This window comes from Oryctolagus cuniculus, chromosome 14, assembly GCF_964237555.1.
Source record: "Oryctolagus cuniculus chromosome 14, mOryCun1.1, whole genome shotgun sequence".
Taxonomy (NCBI): Eukaryota; Metazoa; Chordata; class Mammalia; order Lagomorpha; family Leporidae; genus Oryctolagus; species Oryctolagus cuniculus.
In genome coordinates, this window is record NC_091445.1 from 4911905 (window position 1) to 4933350 (window position 21446).

Here is a 21446-nt window from a genome sequence, read left to right on the forward strand (position 1 = left end):
ATCTCTCAGCCCCAATTTCAGTCTATAAGAATCCTCACCCCTTACTCCTGGGATAGTACAGGAATTAGGTGCTAGCTGCCTGGCTCCTCACTCTGTGCTTTGCAAGGAAAACCTACTTTATTCCCCACCCTGAGGTCATAAAAAAGAGTGTTAATTGCTAAAGGAACAACAGTAGTCACTGTGCACTTGCTCCCTGTTTAGGGCCTCTGTCCCTAATGATTCGCCATATGAGAATCAAGTACAAATTTTCTCCCTAAACTGTACTCTACAGGTTGTGTGTGTGCCTGGGTGCAAACTGCTGAAGTCTATGCTTAGCATGGAGTTGGTCCTCTGTATATAAAGTTATACTAAAAATAAACCATAATGAAGAAGGAGATGGGAGAGGGAGAAGGAAGTGGGATGGGAGCTGGGGATGACGTCAGTGATCATCTCTAGGAATTTCTTTTAACTTTGGTGCAATTCCTTGATTCCCTCCAACAGAAAGGTAAGAGTTCTGACGTTCTGATTCCTGACAGCACAACCACAGCAAAATGAGCACCTGCTCCCTAGGCTTATGCCACGTGGAAAGCACACAGTTTTGTTCACTGCAAACAGTAAATGACACGATCGACTATTCCTTCAATAGGTTTCTAACCAACTTCCACCAGCAATTCAAAAACAAATAAAAAGGGCTTCATAGAAATTGCAGTTTAGCTAAGACCCAGTCCTACATATTTTTACTGCAAACTAAGTAAGTGATCCTGAGTGTCCTAAGCACACACCTTGGATTCCGCTCTCCTCGGTGTGAGGGAGCCAAGCCTCGGCTGCCCTTCATCCCCAGCGGGTCTTAGCAGCCCACTGGACCACACACACAGGCAGACTACAGGAGATCCCACCTCACGCTCCCAAAGCCAGGGAGACACCCTGCTGGCCTTTATTTTAATGCCAAAGAGTATTGCTGAGATATTTTTGTTGTTTCAATTCGGTCTTCTATTGTTTAACTCTATGAAAATGAAGAAGAGCAACTTAAACACAGTAGTCTGAATGAAAAGAACAGCAGGCAGAGTGCTGATGGCCAGCGTCACACTGCCAGCCCTTCCGTGGGTAACTGACTAAGCCTGGCACAGTCAGGCAAGTCCTCCCTGAAGGAGCAGATCTTGACTTTACTCCGAGCGAAAGGAGAGCTTGCAGAGGCAGAAGCAGGCATAGTACGCAAAGCCCAACTTGCCCCACTGTTGTTGAGGCTCACCGCGTTTGAAAAGGACTTCAGCTGGGAAAAGACGATTGAGGATTGATTCAGAGTAGCTGGGAAACTGATCTAAGCAGGTAGGGACCCTGTGCAGACCCCCAGTCATTTCTGTTCTAGCGATGAGTATTTCCAGACAAGAGTTCAACAGACTATCCAGGTGATACACTGGAAAACCCAGTGGCCAGCTGCAGGCAACTGAAGATGGCTAGCACTGAAAGGCAGAGAAGGGCCGTACAGTCCATGACACCCACGTCTCATATCGAAGTGCCTGATTTTGACACCAGGCTCTGCCTTCCAATTCCAGCTTCCTTTTGATGCAGATCCTGGTAGTCACTGGTGCTGGCTCAAGTAACTGGGTCCCTGCCAGCCTCCTGAATGCCTGATTCCTGACTTCAGACTCAGCCCAGCCTTAGCTGGTGGGGCATTTAGGGGAATGAGTTAGCAGACAGGAGATCTCTCCTTCTATCTCTGTCTCAATCTCTGCCTCTTCACTTCTCAAGTAAATAAACAATAGTAGGGCCGGCGCCGCGGCTCACTAGGCTAATCCTCCACCTAGCGGCGCCGGCACACCGGGTTCTAGTCCCGGTTGGGGCGCTGGATTCTGTCCCAGTTGCCCCTCTTCCAGGCCAGCTCTCTGCTGTGGCCAGGGAGTGCAGTGGAGGATGGCCCAGGTGCTTGGGCCCTGCACCCCATGGGAGACCAGGAGAAGCACCTGGCTCCTGCCATCGGATCAGCACGGTGCGCCGGCCGCAGCGCGCCGGCCGCGGCGGCCATTGGAGGGTGAACCAACGGCAAAACGAAGACCTTTCTCTCTGTCTCTCTCTCTCACTGTCCACTCTGCCTGTCAAAGAATAAAAAAATAAAAAAAAATAAACAATAGTAATTTTAGAAGGCAGAAAACCCAAATACTCATTAGGAACACAGCAGCCCGGTTTCTCTGTAAGGTAGAGAATTTCAGCCTGAAAGTTGCAGCAATGGTCTGAATTGTAAGATGTTTGAGCTTTCATTGAATCGAGGCAGGAATCAACTGAGAATGAACTTCAAGTAAGAGACCTAACAATGCCACACCCACAACCGAGTAAACAGTCAGGGGTGTGGAGGTGGAGACAGAAGCAGGAAGCTCCACCTCATTTCTCTGCAACCTCCTCAGGGCTGTTTGCACCTGCTGTGTCTCTCTCTAGGGGATCAGATTCAAACCTGAGACATACAGAAAGGAGCAGGGCGCAGAGGATGAGAAACTGACAAAGGGAAAGGGGGGAAGGAAATCAAAGGCTACGTTCACCACCTGGAAGAGACAAGGGTGCAGAGTGGGTGGCCTGCGGTGGAAGAGGCCCGGAGATCCAGCTTACACTCAGGCTCCCAGCCCTCTTTTATGAGGCTGTTCCAGAGCAGAGCAAACAGGAAAGAGGCAGCCTCGTGTATGCGGACACGCAAGGTCGAGATCGCATCTGGAAAACGTCCCCGCCATTTCCAAATACGCTTTAAGTGAAGGTGTACGATGCAGAAGACAGAAGTCACGTTGTGACAGCTGAAGATTTCCTTTCTCATCTGTGTACTGGAGCTTTTCTCCACAATGCAAATGAGAACACAACCTGAACTCTCAATTACTTTCCTTATTTTCCCTTTCATTTCAATCATAGAGCCTGCAAAGGTAGGATCACGATGAGGAGGAGGAATCTGGTTTTAAGTAGGACAGGAGATAATCAAAGGAAAACAGCAGGCACGTAGAGTGGCACCCAGCATTACCCCAGAGTGGTCCAAGAGCAGCGTCACACCTGGTTTCCCAGCAGCAGGCCTGAGAGGACACTCCGGCACCCACCCATCCAATCCTCCATCAGTTACTGAGTGCCTGCCAAGGACCAACCCAGGCTACCAAACCAAACATGTCCACTACCCTCACATCCCTAAGGGTGAGCACTGCGCACTGCTGTTTACTGAACTGGCCCTGTAATCCACACTTGCTGAAACAAAGATGCTAAAGCGAGCAGAGGGCAGTGGCTGAAAAACTGCCACCTGCTCATCTATGTTTCAGAATCAGGAGAGGCCAGCCACCGATTATTTAAGTTCACGAAGTGTTCCTCCTGAAGTTGAATCTACTTTCTCCCCATACAATAAATGACTGCTTTCTAAAATGAAACTGCAGAAACCATTCAGGCATTGAATAGTTGGAGGCTCAAGTCTTGGATCAACAACCATAGTTTTTGAATGTCTTCAGAACTCAAGATAGTATGTTAACATCAAATGACTTTTTTTAATTGCACTGAGGTGTAGAGCTCAGGTAGGGAGCTCTCAAAACTGGGAACAGATTTGGAAAACCTACAGGATTACAGAGCACGCCAGCTGAGCTGAAGTAGTGCAGCCAGGGTGAGGGGTGCCTCTCACTGGGTTCTGCTCTCCCACATCCGAATGCAAGCTCGTTCCTTGTGATCACCCCTTAAAAGTGAGCATTTTGGCAACTTTCTGGCTCCAGGCCTCACTTCATATTGTACCTTTACTTTCCTTATCACTTTACAGAAAGAAGAACAAATCTCAGGTTCTGACCATCTCAGCTCATGAATCATGGTAACTACTGATTATTTTTCTTTTCTTCAATCCTTATAACTAGACAGCTTCATCTTTTTCTTCTTCATCTTCATTCTTTATTGGCAATTTCACCTGCCACCAACGTGATGGGGCTTCAGCTCGTAGCAGGACGGTCAGGAGAGCCCCCTGTCTGCGGAGGCTCTTAGTCCCTCCTCTTCCTCAGTTTCTCTTACATCAGATTAGCCATCCTAAAACGAAACTTTCTACTTTCTCTCAATTCTCCAGTGCACACATAAGCTTCATCTAGTATTACTGGGAAAATACCAGATTCGAATTTAGAAAATCCATTAATCCATTTTATGGGCTGAACTATACTCAATTTTTTTTTTGACAGAGAGTTAGACAGTGAGAGAGAGAGAGAGATAGAAAGGTCCTTCCGTTGGTTCACCCCTCAAAATAACCACTACAGCTGGCACGCTGCGCAGATCTGAAGCCAGGAGCCAGGTGCTTGCTCCTGGTCTCCCACGTGGGTGCAGGGTCCAAGGACTTGGGCCATTCTCCACTGCCTTCCCGGGCTACAGCAGAGAGCTGGACTGGAAGAGGGGCAACCAGCACAGAACTGGCATCCCAACCATGACTAGAACCCGGAGTGCCGGCGCCACAGGCAGAGGATTAGCCTAGTGAGCTGTGGTGCTGGCCTATATTCAATTTTTAAACAGTGGTTACTTTAACCTCCGTGTAACAAGTTTCTTATCTAATAAAATGGGTTTGTTGGACCCATTTTTATATCGTTATGGATTCAGATATTGTTATGGATTGTTAAGGATTCAGATATTGTAAATAAACAGGAGTTAATGAAAAAAGCTGCTTATTCAACAGGTTTTATCAAGAACCCTTGACAGAGAATTCTCAAATGGGGTGAATGGTGGGGTCAGATCCAAAAATGGCTATTATAATGCTTTGGAACGTGACGGAGACGCGAACTCTTGATACACAGCTCATGTATCCCTCCAAAACGACCATGAGCAGCTGGAGAGAGAAAACTTCACAAACTCTGTGCCTCCCATAGCCTCAGAATCACTTGTACGTGAACGGACTCTCCAGACAAAGTAGGCCAAAACATTAAAGAAATGGAAGGCTAATCCTAAATTATGTCTATCAGAATCACTTCTCTCAAGAGTAATCCTTCCCACAGCACAGTGATGCTAGCCATTAGTTGTATTCTTGTTGTCTTTCAAAAATCAGATATTGTAACACAATACATCACAGACATTTTTCAGGTTAAATGTGACTTTGGTAAGGAAAACCTTATATCTTCCTTATACTAAAGATTTTACTTATTTATTCTTATTCAAAAGAAGTGCATTCTTATTCAAAAGATTAGAGACTATCTACAGAATTCAATGATTTAAAAGTCCGCACCTGGTCTTTGGGAACTAACAATATCCATTTACCATGCCTGGCTGTGAGTAATTCCTTCTCTGTGGGAGTAGTTATTTGTGATTTCAAACACAAGAGGCAAGAGAAAAGCATCAGGTCAAATATATGTAGAATAAAACAAACTTAATACTCAAAACAAATCAATGAATATATAGACATTTTGTGAAGACTGAAAACTTATTAGCATAAAACAGGTCACATCGTGACAGTTCTAGCCATTATTTCTTAGCTAAGTACCTACTGTTTTCACTTCTAGCACACTGTCTTCCAACAACATAATACCTAAAACTGTGATGGGCTTATTTATTTTAAAACAGATATGAATCTCTTAACATTCTTCTGTCAACCCTCACCAAAACCCAAAGGACAATAACTGAAAACTACTTCGGGGTAGGAGAAAGATAAGCTTTGCCAATGATTTTTGTTTGTTTCCCTCATATCAAGAGGGGAAAATAAAGAGATACCTTCACTTTTCTAAACATTCCAAAACATAATCATTTTAAATGAAGTTGTATAAAAAATAAAAATAAAGTGGTTATAGGAATTTGGCCCTGGGGCTGGCATTGTGGCATAGTGGGTAAAAGCCACTACATGTGACAACAACATCCCATTTGGGCGCTGCTTCAAGTCCCAGTGGCTCTACTTTCAATCCAGATCCCTGCTAATGGTCTCGGCAAATAGCAGAGGAAGCTTGAGTCCCTGCCACCACGTGGGAGAGCAGACGAAGCTCCTGTCTCCTTGCCTCAGCCTGGCCCAGCCCTGGCCATTGTGGGCATCTGAGGAGCAAACCAGTGAATGGAAGATCTCTCCTTCTCTCTCTTGCTGCTGCCTTTCAAATAAATAAATAAGGCCGTTGCCGCGGCTCACTAGGCTAATCCTCCGCCTTGCGGCGCCGGCACACCGGGTTCTAGTCCCGGTCGGGGCGCCGGATTCTGTCCCGGTTGCCCCTCTTCCAGGCCAGCTCTCTGCTGTGGCCAGGGAGTGCAGTGGAGGATGGCCCAAGTGCTTGGGCCCTGCACCCCATGGGAGACCAGGAGAAGCACCTGGCTCCTGCCAAAGGATCAGCGCAGTGCACCGGCCGCAGCACGCTGGCCGCGGCGGCCATTGGAGGGTGAACCAACGGCAAAGGAAGACCTTTCTCTCTGTCTCTCTCACTGTCCACTCTGCCTGTCAAAAAAATAAATAAATAAAAATAAAAAATAAAAATAATAAATAAATAAAACCTTTTTTTAAAACAAAAAATATTTACTTAATATATGTATACTTATACATATATATATGCAAACAACAAATGCAAGCAATTTTGAGAATATACTTCTAAAAATGTATATTATTGGCAACATAATCACGACACCAAAAATAGTAAAGAATAGTCATTACATATTCATTTTTCACATTCATTAGAAATTTTTTTCAATTTTAATTAAAATACATTTACGTGAGAGAAAGGAGCCTATGACATTTCTTTGTAATACATACTTTGAAAAAGATCCATTACTTTTCACAATAAGATAAATGATGATTCAGTCATCGGGTTCTTTTTCTTTGTCTCTCACCCATCAGTTTCTTCACCTGTGTCGCACGCAGTTCACAAGCTCAGCACAGCGCTGACAGACTCTGGGATGGGAGGGAACACTCCCACAGCAACTGATGGTGACCTCAGTCGCCTCCCTTGCTCATGTTTCCCATGAAGGACTGAAACACATTGCCCTATGGGAAATCTCAGATCCAAGAAAAATCAGAAAACCCGCTGATACACTTACAAGCAGCACACAGGAGCCACCCCAAAGCAACCCTGGGCCACAGGGACAACCGTGCCCCCCAGGTAACGCAAGCAGATATACCTCAGCATAGCTGCCCCCAACAAACAAAACAGAAAAACAAACACAACCTGCCTTAGGCTAGAAAGAATACAAGGGCTCATAAGGTCTATATATGGCAGAAGAAATTAAACTGGATCCTGCAGGGAATTAAAGCAAGGATAGAAGCAACATGGCTAAAAACAGAAATCTCTTATCATCCCCAGCCGATAAGGTGAACAACAGCATACACACTAGGCTGACCAACACTGATGTATACCTGTGAAAGTCTTTACCGCCTTAGAGGCTTCAGATACAACTTACTCCCAGTGGGGAGTCTGAGGGTCCACGGGGACACTCCTCATTCATGACCGTACACTAGGGCCTGCTGCATGCCAAAACGCACACATCAAAAGCTACGTGCACCTCTGGTGTCACTTCATTTTCATACGTGTCTATCAGTTTTGACTAACCCACGAATGTAAGTCAGTGCTGCACGTATCTTACGATTTGACATCCCAGACTTCCTGCTAAAAGGTCTCCTTTGCCATGCAGAAAGCCCACGAGGACAGGGTTCACTGAACCTATTCACGCCACACTCCAGAGCGCCATGCCTCTCAAGACGTGGAACCCTGCTACCTGCTCTGCTTCATATGTCGGTCTTGACAGGTTGCTGGCTCGTCTAAACTCACACAGAAACACAAAGTGAGTAAAAAAATACTAAAAGACCTTCCTGGAACTACATAGCTAGTTATTAAAATAAGAACTGGTGAGCATGTCTTAGGTAATATTTCACTCCAAATGTAAATGTTTCAATATTTTAAAATATAAATCAAGAAGATGAAGGTTTTATCCATCTTAAATATTCCTTATTACCCCCTTTTCTCATGATAGGTATACACAGGGTGATTTTCTGAGGAGAAGACATCAACACTGCACATATAATTATCCAGCAAATAAAACAATAAAGTAACAAAAATCCATGCTCTAAAAGGAAAGCATCAGAAAACAAATCAAATAAATAAATACCAAAAGTAAAAACTTTTCTATAATAATATCTGCCAAAAACAAGTAACAAAAACTGCAGAATACAGGAAAACAAGTTTTGGCCAGCACGTGGAGAAGAGGGAACCTCCGCCTGGTTGGTGGGAAAGTTAAGTTGGTGCAGCCTGGGAAACAACTCAGACATTACTCAAACGATTAACAATAACCGCTCTCTGATGGCGCCATCCCACTCCGCGAGATACACCAAAGAAGCTGAGTCCTCAGGAGATAACCACCCTCCTCCCAGGTTCACTGCAGCAGTACTCCAAGCAGTCCTGATACGGAACCAACGTACGTGCCCACTGATGGCAAGATCAGTGAAGACGCTGTAGGACCCTGGCCATCTACAAGCACACACCATTCAGTCTGAGGAAGAAGGAAACCCTGTCGTGTCTGACAACGTGACGAATCTGGAGGACACTGAGCTAAGGAGAGGAGCCAGTCACAAAAGGACAAACACAGACACTGCATGATCTCACTTCTACGTGGAATCTGAATGGTCCCCCTGCTGGTTTCCAGGAGCCGAGAGCAGGGAGCAATGGTGAGGTACTGGTCAGAGGGCACAGAGTGTCAGTCACACAGGAGAACCGAGTTCTGGAGATCTGCCCACGATACACGGCATATGATGAACGTCACTGCATCCTATACTTTACAATTTGCTACGAGCTCATCTGATATTAAGCACTGCAAAAGGAAAATGAACTTAGAACCAAAATAAAAAGGGAGTGGGCAGAAACTCTGGGAGGCGACGGATGAGTTCATGGCGTTGATGGAGACCATGGTTTCAGGAGGGTGTACTTGCTCCAAACACTGAACTGTGCTGCAGAACAACAGCTCTTTGTATGTCCACTGTACCTCGATAAAGTGGCCAAAAAGTTCAGTGAACCAGCGGATGGGAGCTCTCTCTCCCAGCACCCACCTCCCCTGTCTACTTTCCTCTCTCTGCTTTTCAAATAAAATAATTAAAATAAATTAATGAATTATTAAATGCCTCAAAATCACATCTACTCAGCTTACAGATGTTTCTCAGTGTGTGCACAACAGATATCTTCCACGCCAAATGCTAAATGCCGGCCGGTGCCGCGGCTCACTAGGCTAATCCTCTGCCTGCGGCGCCGGCACACCGGGTTCTAGTCCCGATTGGGGCGCCAGATTCTGTCCCGGTTGCTCCTCTTCCAGCCCTGCTCTCTGCTGTGGCCCGGGAAGGCAGTGGAGGATGGCCCAAGTGCTTGGACCCTGCACCCGCATGGGAGACCAGGAGAAGCACCTGGCTCCTGGCTTCAGACTGGTGCAGCACACTGACCGTAGTGACCATTTGAGGGGTGAACCAACAGATAGAATACCTTTCTCTCTGTCTCTCTCTTTCTCTTATTGTCTAAATCTGCCTGTCAAAAAAAAAAAAAAAAAAACTGCTAAAAGCCCATGGATAGACACGAAAGAATATGAAAAGGCACCACCACTACCTTTGCCTTTAAATACTCATTTGCTAAGTTTCCTGTTTCCCAGTTTCAGAAGAGAGATTAAGAACTCAGCAAAAGGTGAAAATTAATCTTTAAAGCAAACTTCTTGAACACAAAATTAATTACAGATATTTGGAAAATAAAAAATATACACAAAATAAAAATAATGCACAATCCCAACATCAAGATACTCACTTTAACATTAAAAACCATCTCTTAACTAAAAGGATTATTCCTATTTACTTTCGTACTTTATACCACCGTTACTTCTCGTAAAAGTAGTTTAGCTGTCATAATCTATTCAATCTTATCCATGGGAAGTTACTACAAAACAAGACAAATTTTTAAACGTATCAGAATGCATGCTTGCAAGTGGATATTTCTTCTTTTACTCTGAAGATGCAGCTGCTCAAGAAGAGATTTTAAGAAAACTTCCTTGAGATCTACTAACTTAAACTTCGGTAAGAAACGCACTAACCAACATGACTCACTTACAGCCTCCAAAGCAGGAATACAGTAGTTTAGGCTTTTACCAAAATCTTACTGCTTATTCCTTCCTATGTTTCTCATTTTCTTCCTCAATTCTTTCAAACTTCTACATTTGCACGTTAGACATAAGTTACACTGATAATTTTCAGAAATTGCCTACTATCAAGAATTCAGGAAATCATATTCATGAAAAACGTCATAAAAGGGTGCTACAGAAAACAAACACATTTCTACAAATCCTACTGAAACATAAAGTTAAGATAAACTGGAGCTTTCGCACCACTGGAAAGAAGCTGGCTTGAAGATTAACGAAAATGCCATTTAAGACTGAAATCTCTTGAAACCGATATTTAAAGTAAAATTGCACACCTGATCAAACGTGTGCAATATTCCTAATGAATTATAAAATCCAAATGCTAAGTTTCTTTCTAAACTACATTTTCTTTAGGATCAAATTACATGGCAGGGAACTGGTCTTCTAAAATCTACTCTAGTTTCATTCCTACTTTTGGCCAATGCTCGTTTTCAAAAGCTTTGAAATACCTGTGTGGGGTTTCTGAAGGCAGTAATGTAAATACGCCCTGAGACTCGGAAAGTGCCTTACGAATGTAAGATGGTGACGATGATGATGACGACGATGATGAAAGCAACTATGGCAACAAACATGACGTATGACACGTTCCTAGAAAGACCTGCTAAATTTGTCCAGTACTCTTCAGAAAAATCACCTTTGTGAACAGTACAGTGTATCTTTGTAAACGATACCAGAATTTATATAAGTAATTTCTTAAAATGCAGATGGTCAGAAATAACGTTTTCTTTAAGAGGAGAGTGGTGGCACTATCTGATGCCATCCAGTCATCAAATCCATGGTAAAGGAACTTCTCCCGGGATGACTAGGCCCACCCAGGTTCATCTTTCTTGGCATCAAGGAGAGATGAGACGTGGTAGCTCACTGTGTGGACTCTTTATGGCTGGGTCTTTGCGTTACTTTCTGTCGTCACCAGAGAGTAAAAAGACAACAGAATATGATTCCGATAAATCCTGCAGCCTGGTGTCCGCATATCAGCCTTTTCTCTACTTGGCTTTCACGTGCAGCGGCACCTGTCCCTGCCCTTGTCCAGGAGCCACTGTCTGGGTCCAGTCAGTAGCAGACGAGGTCATTGCCAGTAGTCTCATATTAATCACATCCATGCTCACTCAAGGAATTACAGAGACCCCACCAGTGCCCTGGACCTTCCCTTCTCTTCATCTGCATCCTCTTCCTCCTGCTACATCTGGGGCTTAATTCTGGCGAGCTAAGGCTGCTGCATTTCTCCAGGAAGTGCAGCCCTGTTCTACCTGAGGTCCTGCACAGAAGGGCTCCTCTAGGAGGTGAGGCCTGCTCCCCCTGAGGTCCTGCACAGAAGGGCTCCTCTAGGAGGTGAGGCCTGTTCCCCCGGAGGTCCCTGCACAGAAGGGCTCCTCTAGGAGGTGAGGCCTGTTCCCTCTGAGGTCCTGCACAGAAGGGCTCCTCTAGGAGGTGAGGCCTGCTCCCCCTGAGGGTCCTGCACAGAAGGGCTCCTCTAGGAGGTGAGGCCTGTTCCCCCTGAGATCCTGCACAGAAGGGCTCCTCTAGGAGGTGAGGCCTGTTCCCCCTGAGGTCCTGCACAGAAGGGCTCCTCTAGGAGGTGAGGCCTGTTCCAGTCGAAGGGTCCTGCACAGAAGGGCTCCTCTAGGAGGTGAGGCCTGTTCCAGTCGAAGGGTCCTGCACAGAAGGGCTCCTCTAGGAGGTGAGCCCTGTTCCAGTCGAGGGTCCTGTACAGCAGGGGCTCTCTGCCCAGCAGGAAGGCAGCGCTCTGTCAAAGCACTCCACTAGAAGCTGCTGCCTTGGGTCCCAGCCCCAACCCCACTTCCCACTGAAGCAACTGGGTGTCCTCCAGCCCGACCTCAGTCTGTCCTCTTTACAGTCAGGCCTGGCAAACAGTCTCCCGGCACCATCTCCTCATTCTCACAGGCCAGTTTCCTCTGAAGATTTCTCCCTTGTTTCTGCTACCCTCCCTTTCTTCCCATTATATTCTGATTCTCCCGGATTTTTAAGAGCAGATTTGTCATCCTTGTTAAAACTGCTCAGGCAAAGGACAGTGTGTTACTAAGAGAAAGAAAAACACACTTTTACTTGTGCACAGAAATTTCTGCTCTGATTGGTATTTCCTTTAATCAACAATGAATTCATCTAAGGAACTGAATTCAGTGGACATATTTCGTCTTATGACATAAAACTGCAAAAAGAGAACAGAATATCTCCATATATATTTTTAACATCTTATTTACAAAAAAAGAGTTTACTGTTTACAGAAAAAAATCTTACCATGAATCTTTTTGGAGAAAAAAAATTCTATTTAAATTCCATACATCTGAAATATCACAGATCAGAAGTGCTTAAAAATAAGAAATATCTTTAATAGCCTGAAGTTAGGTCTACTCTATCCTAAGTTTCAGCAAACCTCAAATGCACCCGCGTATTTCACTTTTGAAGTGAAGAGCCTCCTTTTTAAGAGGACAGGAAAACCAGTATCTTAAGGACCCAAACAGAAGCCTGGGTAACCCAAACCGCTCCCCAGGAGCTACAGTTGAAAAGAACAGTGCTGATGTGACGGTGTGAGATCATGGTCACTTACATAATCATGGAAGGCTTTCGCTTCGCTTGAATGCTCGCATGTTTCCCGCCTCTCTGGGGCTGCACAGTAGAGATCCCAGAACACACTAAAAGAAAGTAATGATGGGAGCAGTAAGACAATCACGTAACACCAATGCGAGCAATCACGATTCCTAAAGCAGGAGGCGTGTGTTATTCTTCATACAGAATTTTCTCCTTCAGCACAAGTCTGTCTTTGTAAGATTTACATTCAGGCAAGGCTCTTGAAGCAATTATCTGGTACCCTCTAGCTATCGTTCAGAAATGCTAAATAAGATTTTTCCAAAAGGATGAAATAATCTAAAAAACAACTTAACATTTGTCATTTTTATAATTGGCTGTTTATATAACTTACAACACATGAATGAAGTAATTACAGTATTTGTACAATTTTTCCATGAAGAATAGAAAGAGCATAATATTCTAATTAATTAAAGAATAAAGTGGTTCATTAATTTCTTCAAGATAGTTTTGATGTCCAACTTGTACAGCAATACCCTAACCATTCAGTTACATTGGCCAAACAGATCTATTTTCTCATAATTTCCTCCCGCAATTACCCACATGGATTAGTAATCTTGAAAATAAGAGAAACCACTCTAACTCTTCTCTTTTCTCTGCTATTGAAGAGACTTAAGAAGCTAAAGCAAAGTGAACTGGTTGGGTAAAAAAAAAAATTTACCACTTCCTACAAAACAGAGCTCTGGCCATCCTGTCATTTATCAAATTCCCAGTGAGCTTGAGCTAGGAATTAAAGAATCAGGAAAGCAAATACCTGAAGGTGTTGGCTACAAATAAAGGCAATCAGAATGCATGCCAGAGTGATTTTGTATTCTGCTTTTCCAGTTCTGTAGAAGTGGAAGCTGGCTAAGCTAAGGAGGTAGCAGCACAGCTGGGAGGCACGCGGGAGAAAGCACCCATCCCTGTTGTCACTAGCTGGGGAGTCCTGGAGCAAGCTGCTTAACCTAAACAGAAACACAATCTCCTCCCGTATACAATGGGGCTTTTCAGAAAAATTACCTGAGCACAGGGTCTCCCACACAGCAAGCACACTGTTACCACTATCACCAACACTGAAATTCCTTTGCATAAAAGCTTAAAAGGCACGTACATTTTTAAGGCAAGCCACTGTGGTGAGAGCACAGGTAGCAACACCACAATACAGTCGGCAAATGGAACATGGACTTCTGCTTTGACTTTCAAAGCCCTTTCAGTTTGGTCTCCCTCCCCTCAGCTAGGAGAAAACACAACACAAAGTAAATTCACAAGTAACGCAGGAACAGAGGATCACCCTTGGAGAGGAGAACCTTGGACGGCTGAGTGCTGCCATTAACTTCAGTCCCTTACTTACGTCCTCTCCTATCAAATGGAAGGGAAACCCAGTCCTTCCCCGCCTATTAAATGCCCACAACAAGCAAGAAATACAAAGAAGATAATAGAGCAGAAAGTAATTTAAGTGAATTTCAGCGTGTTTTAGGAGAGTGAAAGCAATGGACGCTGCACCCGGCTTCCCCAGAGCCCTGCAGGAGAAAAACTGAAAGCCTGCAGGAGCCCGAGGACGCAGCTCCCGAGGACGCAGCCCCCGAGGGTGCTGAGAGTTGTTGAACGCTAATTCATCTTATTTTCTTCTTCTTAAGGAGCTTCGAGGCTCTCACAAAATAAAATTTCACGCTGTGGCCTTTATATCATTTGGTTTAATCACGGAATATCACATACAACATTATGAGAAACATCTCAATATCAACTTGTTCTCTAATATCCTAGTAGCTACAACTAAGACCACTCCTAAAAACTATTCTAATATGCTACTTTTAAAAGGTGGTTTTGCTCAATGAACTGGGGGGAATAATTTATTATTTTCATTGTACATGCCCTAAATATTATCAAACAAATATTACAAAGGGTTATCTACACTTCTATAATTAAATCAAATATTTATCTGAGGATATTAACATTGTTCTATTTTTAAGTTTGACTTTTGGACTCAGTGGGAAGTCAAAAGTTTACAAGATCAAGCTCAGAGATAATAAAGCAGATTGCTAAAGTACATGGGATTGGTTTGTATGTGTTGTTTCTGGGAATTCTGTATTAGTCAGATACAATCTCCTTGAAAACAGTAAGGAGAGAGATCCTTTGAAAACATCCACCAGAGCAAGCTATGTTCTGGGTGCCATCTTTAAGTGGCTCAGACAAGCGTGCATTCTTGTGTGGGCATTCATAATCTACGCCACCACCTCTCAGCTCCCACAGCTAAGAAGGCCAACAGAAAGTTACGCTCTCAGAAGAACACTTTAAAGAATACTCCCAAAAATTGAGTAAACCTTCAATTTAAAAAAATCCTATTTATCAAGAGAATTTCATAATGAAGTATATGATAATCTAACACTGGTATGTGTTATAAAACTTAAAGTATAAAATTTATTAAAAATTTAATGTGGATAAATTTAGTTTAGGGTCATGATACTCATGTTTTAATTCGCTTCATTCATTTTATAAGCATGCATACCTATATATACTTGTCTTTCTTACCTTTAAGCATCACAAGTGGAAAAGACATTTCAAAACTTTGTCTTTTCTAGAAAGTTCAATCATGTTTTGCCCTAGTAATACGAGCCATGCAGTCCGTACTGTGTCTAAAGACAATGAGCTTAAAACTAGAAGACTTCTTTCATTTAGGTCATTTTCTGTGGGAGACACCAGTGGAAAGAACGGGTCATCAAAGAAGGAGGTACCTTTCTCTGAAGGGAGGAGAGAACTTCCACTTTCATTATGACCCTTTCTAAATGATGTCGGAGTTTGTGGACTCAAGAGGCTTCCATAGTCTTGGCAGCTCATGACAAGAGCCTAGGGTGATCACTGACGTCATAAATAAGAGTGTCAATTGTTAAATCAACAACGGGAGTCACTGTGTACCTGCTCCCCATGTAGGATCTCTGTCCTTAACGTGTTGTACTATGAGAATTAACGGTAAAACCAGTCTTCAAACAATACTTTATACTGTGTGTGTCTGTGTGGGTACAAACTGTTGAAATCTTAGTATATAGTTTGTTGATCTTTTGTATATAATGATAATTAAAAATGAATCTTAATAAAGAATGGGATGGGAGAGGGAGTAGGAGATGAGATGGTTTGCGGGTGGGAGGGTGGTTATGGGGGGAAAAACTGCTACAATCCAAAAGTTGTATTTTCGAAATTTATATTTATTAAATAAAAGTTTTCTAAAAAATTTTTTAAAAAGCTAGAAAACTTTTAAGAATCTTGATGATTAAAAATAATTATTTTCTTTTAGTAATATTTCAAACATACATTAAATGCATAGTCTGTATAATATGCTGTGTCATACACTGCCCAAGCAAGGATATATATAATCCACTACACAAATGTGACAGCCAATCAGTGCAGAGTTGAACTGAAAACTGCTCAATTGACTAACTCACCTAAATGTAGTTCCATCTCAAATGTCACTAAAATGCTACAAACACTCTTGGTAAATGATTACATGACAATTACCCATCAAAAACATGGATTTATTTTCTGGAGGAAGAATTGGGCTTTTTAATAGGTAAGGCTCATGGCAATGTTTCTTTAGATCACTGTATTTCTAAATATACATCTTATTTTAATTAAACATAATAGTTGTAGCTATTTATGGGGAACAATGTGACATTTCAACACAATGTGTAGTGATCAGATCGGTAAAGTAGCATATCCATCATGTCTGTCGCCTTAAACATTTATTGCTTCTTTGTGTTCCCTACATTCAAAATCTCTGCTAGCTATTTTGCAATATCCAATTAGCGGCCATCAACCCCAGTTATCTTATTGTGCTAATGTTAGAAGTTATCTGAGGGGTCTTTACTGCTGTTCTGTTCCGATGACCTACTCAGTGGGGTCCATGACTCCGGGAGGGCCAAACACAGTAAACTCAGGACCCCACACACACCTGAGGTCCTGGTGGCCAGGGAGCTTCCTGAGTCTTCTAATTCCTACGTCTATTAGATCTGAAATCAAGATACCATCCCTGAAATACAGTGCTGCATCCTCATGGATCTTTTAGAATTAAAAGCCTCTTTATTCCTAAGCAGAAGCAAATGAGAAAATCGTTATTTTACAAAGGAAGATGCCAAAACTAAACAGAGAACCAAGACTTACAAAGTATTACGGTCTTCAGTCTTGCATCATTTATTTTTAAAATTTTCCCTGGATAAATCAAGGTAAAACATGACATTCCTGTGTTGAAGTTTCTCACTCAAACACTGTTTCTCTTTCTATTCCTATGACGTGAGTGGAAATGATGTAGCTGAGAGCTGTTAAAAATGTCTCAGGGGAACACAGAGAGCAAAGTGGCTGTCAGAAAAGTCTGCAAGTGAATAAACACACCACACCCCCCAAGGAGACAGGATGCTGACAGTCACATAACCTTAGCCTCTGGCCAGGAGGAAGACAGTCTGCAAATAAATGCTCAAAGACAAAACCAAATAAAATCCTGTGGAAATTATTTATGAGAAACAAGCCATATTATTATTAAGTTCCATTCTTTTTAAAAAAATTTATTTATTTGAAAGAGTTACACAGGGAGAGAAGTAGAGGGAGAGAGGGAGAGAGGGAAAGAGGGAGAGAGAGGGAGAGAGGGAAAGAGGGAGAGAGAGGGGGAGAGAGAGAGAGAGAGAGAGAGAGAGAGAGAGAGAGAGAGGTCTTCCATCAGCTGGTTCATTCCCCAAATGCCTGCGATGGCTGGAGCTGCGCCAATCTGTAGCCAGGAGCCAGGAGCTTCTTCCGGGTCTCCCACGTGGGTACAGGGGCCCAAGGACTTGGGCCATCTTCTGCTGCTTTCCCAGGCCAGAGCAGAGAGCCGGATAGAAAGTGGAGCAGCTGGGACTCAAACCAGCGCCCATATGGGATGCCAGCACTGCAGGAGGCAGCTTTACCCACTATGCCACAGCACCAGCCCCAAGTTCCATTTTTAATTGGCAAGAAAATAATTTCTCTTTGGTCCAAACATGTATCAAGGAATGCTAGCTATTCCTAATCCCAACTGAAGAAAATGACTCAGTCACAAGGCCAAGGATGGTTTTCTACAACAAGGACATGTGCCTGCTCTTCCCAGGACTGTATTATTGCTCATCGCTACTTTTGAAACACAACTTTTTTTTTTTTTTTTGGACAGGCAGAGTTAGACAGTGAGAGAGAGAGGGACAGAGAGAAAGGTCTTCCTTTTTCCGTTGGTTCACCCCGCAAGTGGCCGCCCGCTACGGCCAGCGTGTTGCACTGCGCTGATCCGAAGCCAGGAGCCAGGTGCTTCCTCCTGGTCTCCCAAGCAGGTGCAGGGCCCAAGCACTTGGGCCATCCTCCACTGCCTTCCCAGGCCACAGCAGAAAGTTAGACTGGAAGAGGAGCAACTGGGACAGAATCCGGCGCCCCAACTGGGACTAGAACCCAGGGTGCCAGCGCCGCAGGCGGAGGATTAGCCTGTTGAACTGCGGCGCCAGCCGAAACACAATTATTAAATATTGCTGCAGAGTCAACACTGGGGCCAGTGCTGTGGCACGGTGGGTGAAGTTGTTGCCTGCAACACCAATAACCCGTATCTCAGTGCTGAGTCCCAGCTACTCTGCTTCAGACCCAGCTCCCTGCTAATGCTCCTGGGAAGGCAGCAGACGATGGCCCACGTACTTGAGCCCTGCCACCCATGCAGGAGACCTTGATAGGACTACCTGGCTCCTGGCCTCCACCAGCCCTGGCTGCTGCAGCCATTTGAGAGTGAAGTAGTGGAGCAAAGATCTCTCGTGTCTCACTCTTTCTGTCATTTTGCCTTTCAAATAAACAGATCAATAATCCTTTTTTTAAAATCAGCATTGATTCAGTATGTACTAAATTCAAACATCATATAAGAGCATTTAATTCTCCCCACTATTATCTCCATTTGGTAGATGAGGGAACTGAGGCTTAGAGAAGTCAAATAAATAATTTGTTAAGTTTATACACTTCAGTGGTAGAACTAGGCTTAAACTTCTTAATTATTCACTACTTTGCTCCTAATGTGAGCATGTTATTAAGAGTTCCTGTCTTCTGACTTCTAATTCTGATGAAGAGCAGCATCAGCCAGTCAGGAGGGAGTGGAGACACCTGTCCCCGACCACACAGCAAGCACTCTGGCATCCGACCTTTGACCTCCATCCTCCAGCACGGTTCCCAAGCGTCCTGACAAGCAGCTGCCAGTGACATGGAAGCCTCAGTACAGGCTGAGACCCATTATCTATACTGCCTGGAGTCTGCCAGTCACAACACTCAAAAACAAAGTTTACCTGCAGCCAGGTGCGGCTGTCACCTATGACGCCGGCATCCCATATGGGTGCCAGTTCAGGTCCCTGCTACTCCACGTCTGATCCAGCTCCTTGCCAATGCACCTGGGAAAGCAGTAGAAGATGGCCCCAGTGCTTGGGCCCCTGCACCTGTGTGGGAGCTCTGGATGAAGCTCCCAGCTCCTGGCTTCAGCTTATTCTAGGCCTGGTCATTGCGACCATCTAGGGAATAAACCAGCAGATGGAAGATCTCTGTTTCTAACTCTTTCAAATAAATAAATCAATGTCTTTAAAAAGGAAACAAAAAGTGTAACTGATGTCGTATTAACATTAGTGAGCTACTGAACTCAGCTCTGTAAGAAATATTACCTGCTATTGGGATAGCACTGAATATAATTCTGGAAACTTCCATCCTATGTCTAAATTTGACTTTGATCAAATCGTTTGGTTCCTCAATTTCTTAACATACAAAGAGAGAAAAAAAATCTTATATATTTCACAGGATTTTGTAGATATATAAACAAATGATACATGCCACAGTACTTTTAAAATGAAGTGAAAGGTACTTTTAAGCTCCTACTTGGCTAGTACAGCTGGGAAAACAAACAAACAAACAAAAAAACAGTTTTCTTATTAACTGGGTGAAACTGGCCTCACTTGCAGGTCTAATTGTCTGCATTTAATGGAAGATTCCATCAGTTTCCACAAAGTCTTCTCCTCACCGAACTGTCCTCTGTGTTCCACACTCCTTTCTTCCTGTCTCAGGTGAGACAGCGTTTTCTCTCCATGACCTAAGACCCTCTGTTCCTTGCTTTCTCTCTTGCTGGCTCCTTTCTCTCCTTCTCACCTTGCCCATATCTTAGCTGTCATGTACACTGTTTTATAAGATGGATTCCTAGTGTAACTCAAGGCAAATCAATAATCTATCCTGAAATGCCCATCGCAGGCAAAACATACAAGAATACTGATAACCACTCAGCCAATTATAAATATTGTATCATTCTAATAAGCCAAGTGACTAACTTCATTGCTACTGCTTTCCTGGGGATATCTGGTTATTCTTGAATTTTATCCTGAACCACCCACAGGACTCTAGTGTTACTGTTACTATATTACAAGATTTAACTTCCAACTGCCAAATGAAGAAATCAAATTCTCATGACAAATTATGTATTCTTTTTTTTTTGGCAATGTCACATATATTTATTTTAAAATGTAAATACCTGGGCCCAAAGTTACTTTAAAAGGTGTTTCGTGTTTTTATGCTATTAAATAAAAACACAGAATAGTTTCTGCAATTAAAACCTGAAATGGGAAGTTTTTAAAAGCCTGTAGTTTGAAACCGCCCAAGTTGAAAAGGACAGACTCAACTTTCTTGACATTTTATTTCTGAAATAAACAGAAGAGTTGGGAACATTTAGTAAAGAGAACAAACAGGAAGTGAGCTTTCAAAGGGGATGTGATCCAGGTTGAGGTAATACACAAAAGCATGGGAAAGTCTACAGCGCTGTGCCTGGTGCAAACCGGGAAAGAAAAAAACAAGTGATTAGGGAAATCCCAGCAGAAACCAGGGGAAAGGGCTCCCAGAGCAAACCCACACACTTCCCTCCATCGCGCCCGAGGGCAGGAAGCCCCCTCCTCCCAAGGGCACTCCTCCTGCTCTGCACTCTGCCTGCTCCCTGCCCTCTGCAACCCTCTCCCAACCCTCCCACCCAGGCCTCGCCTACCTGTTCTGCTTTTAAAACGGACCATCAGAGCCTGTTCAGTGTCACGGCCGAGATGTCCACACATGCCCTCGACCACGCCAACACCTACAGCAGCCCGGGAGCTGGAACAGCGGCGCCATCCCTGGCCAGCTCCACCACGCCCACCACCGGGCTGCAGCCCAGCCACCTCCGACTCAGGGAGATGGCTGGATGCTTTCTTTCCTAGTTCTTGCCTGCTTACTCCTCTCCTTCTCCCTCTACTTTTCTGGGCAGCTCTTCTTATCCGTCCATGTTTAAAGGTTGGTTTCACTCCAGCACTCCAACCCAGGTCCTGCTTTTTCGGGTTACATGGGGCAGCTCCACTGCGAACACACCTCGCCGCCCCTGCCCATAAACCCCGGGGGACAGGTGCTATGTGACAGCTACAGGCCCCACGCTGTGACTTTGCTCAGGGCAGTTTATCTGAACACCACCCAGGCACCCGAACGTGGAACCTGCTCGGTTGCTCTCTGTGTTCTTTCACTGTAACAGCGGCATCACCATCCACTCCATCACTCAAACCTGAGGGGTTTCATTCACCTCCAAACTCTCCCACACGCTGCCACCAGGGGCCTCCCCTGTCCCCTCTTCCACAGGACTACCAGCACCCTATGAACCAGTCTCTGCCTCTGTTCTCAGTCTCTTTATGCACCTGTCTAAATGCCAAACATCCAAAAGCACAGATCTAATCATGTCACAGCTTGGGCTGCTGGTATAGCCCAAACGTCTCTAACGTATC

The 21446-nt window shown here is 44.1% G+C and overlaps 1 protein-coding gene across 20 annotated transcripts in view; it reads right to left on the reverse strand.

Annotated features, from left to right (window-relative positions):
* SSBP2 (single stranded DNA binding protein 2) overlaps positions 1-21446 on the reverse strand; it is a 308220-nt gene that overhangs the window by 171026 nt on the left and 115748 nt on the right. For 18 of the 20 annotated variants that reach the window (XM_070056354.1, XM_070056350.1, XM_070056356.1 and 15 more), the window contains one exon: positions 12644-12728. Coding sequence is in view for 10 of the 20 variants with exons in the window: in XM_051853643.2 (XP_051709603.1) it covers positions 12644-12728 (85 nt within the window). In the remaining 10 variants the exon portion in view is untranslated. Of the gene's footprint in view, positions 1-12643; positions 12729-15189; positions 15390-21446 lie in introns of those variants that run through there. The other 2 variants (XM_070056357.1, XM_070056351.1) reach the window with 2 other exon arrangements.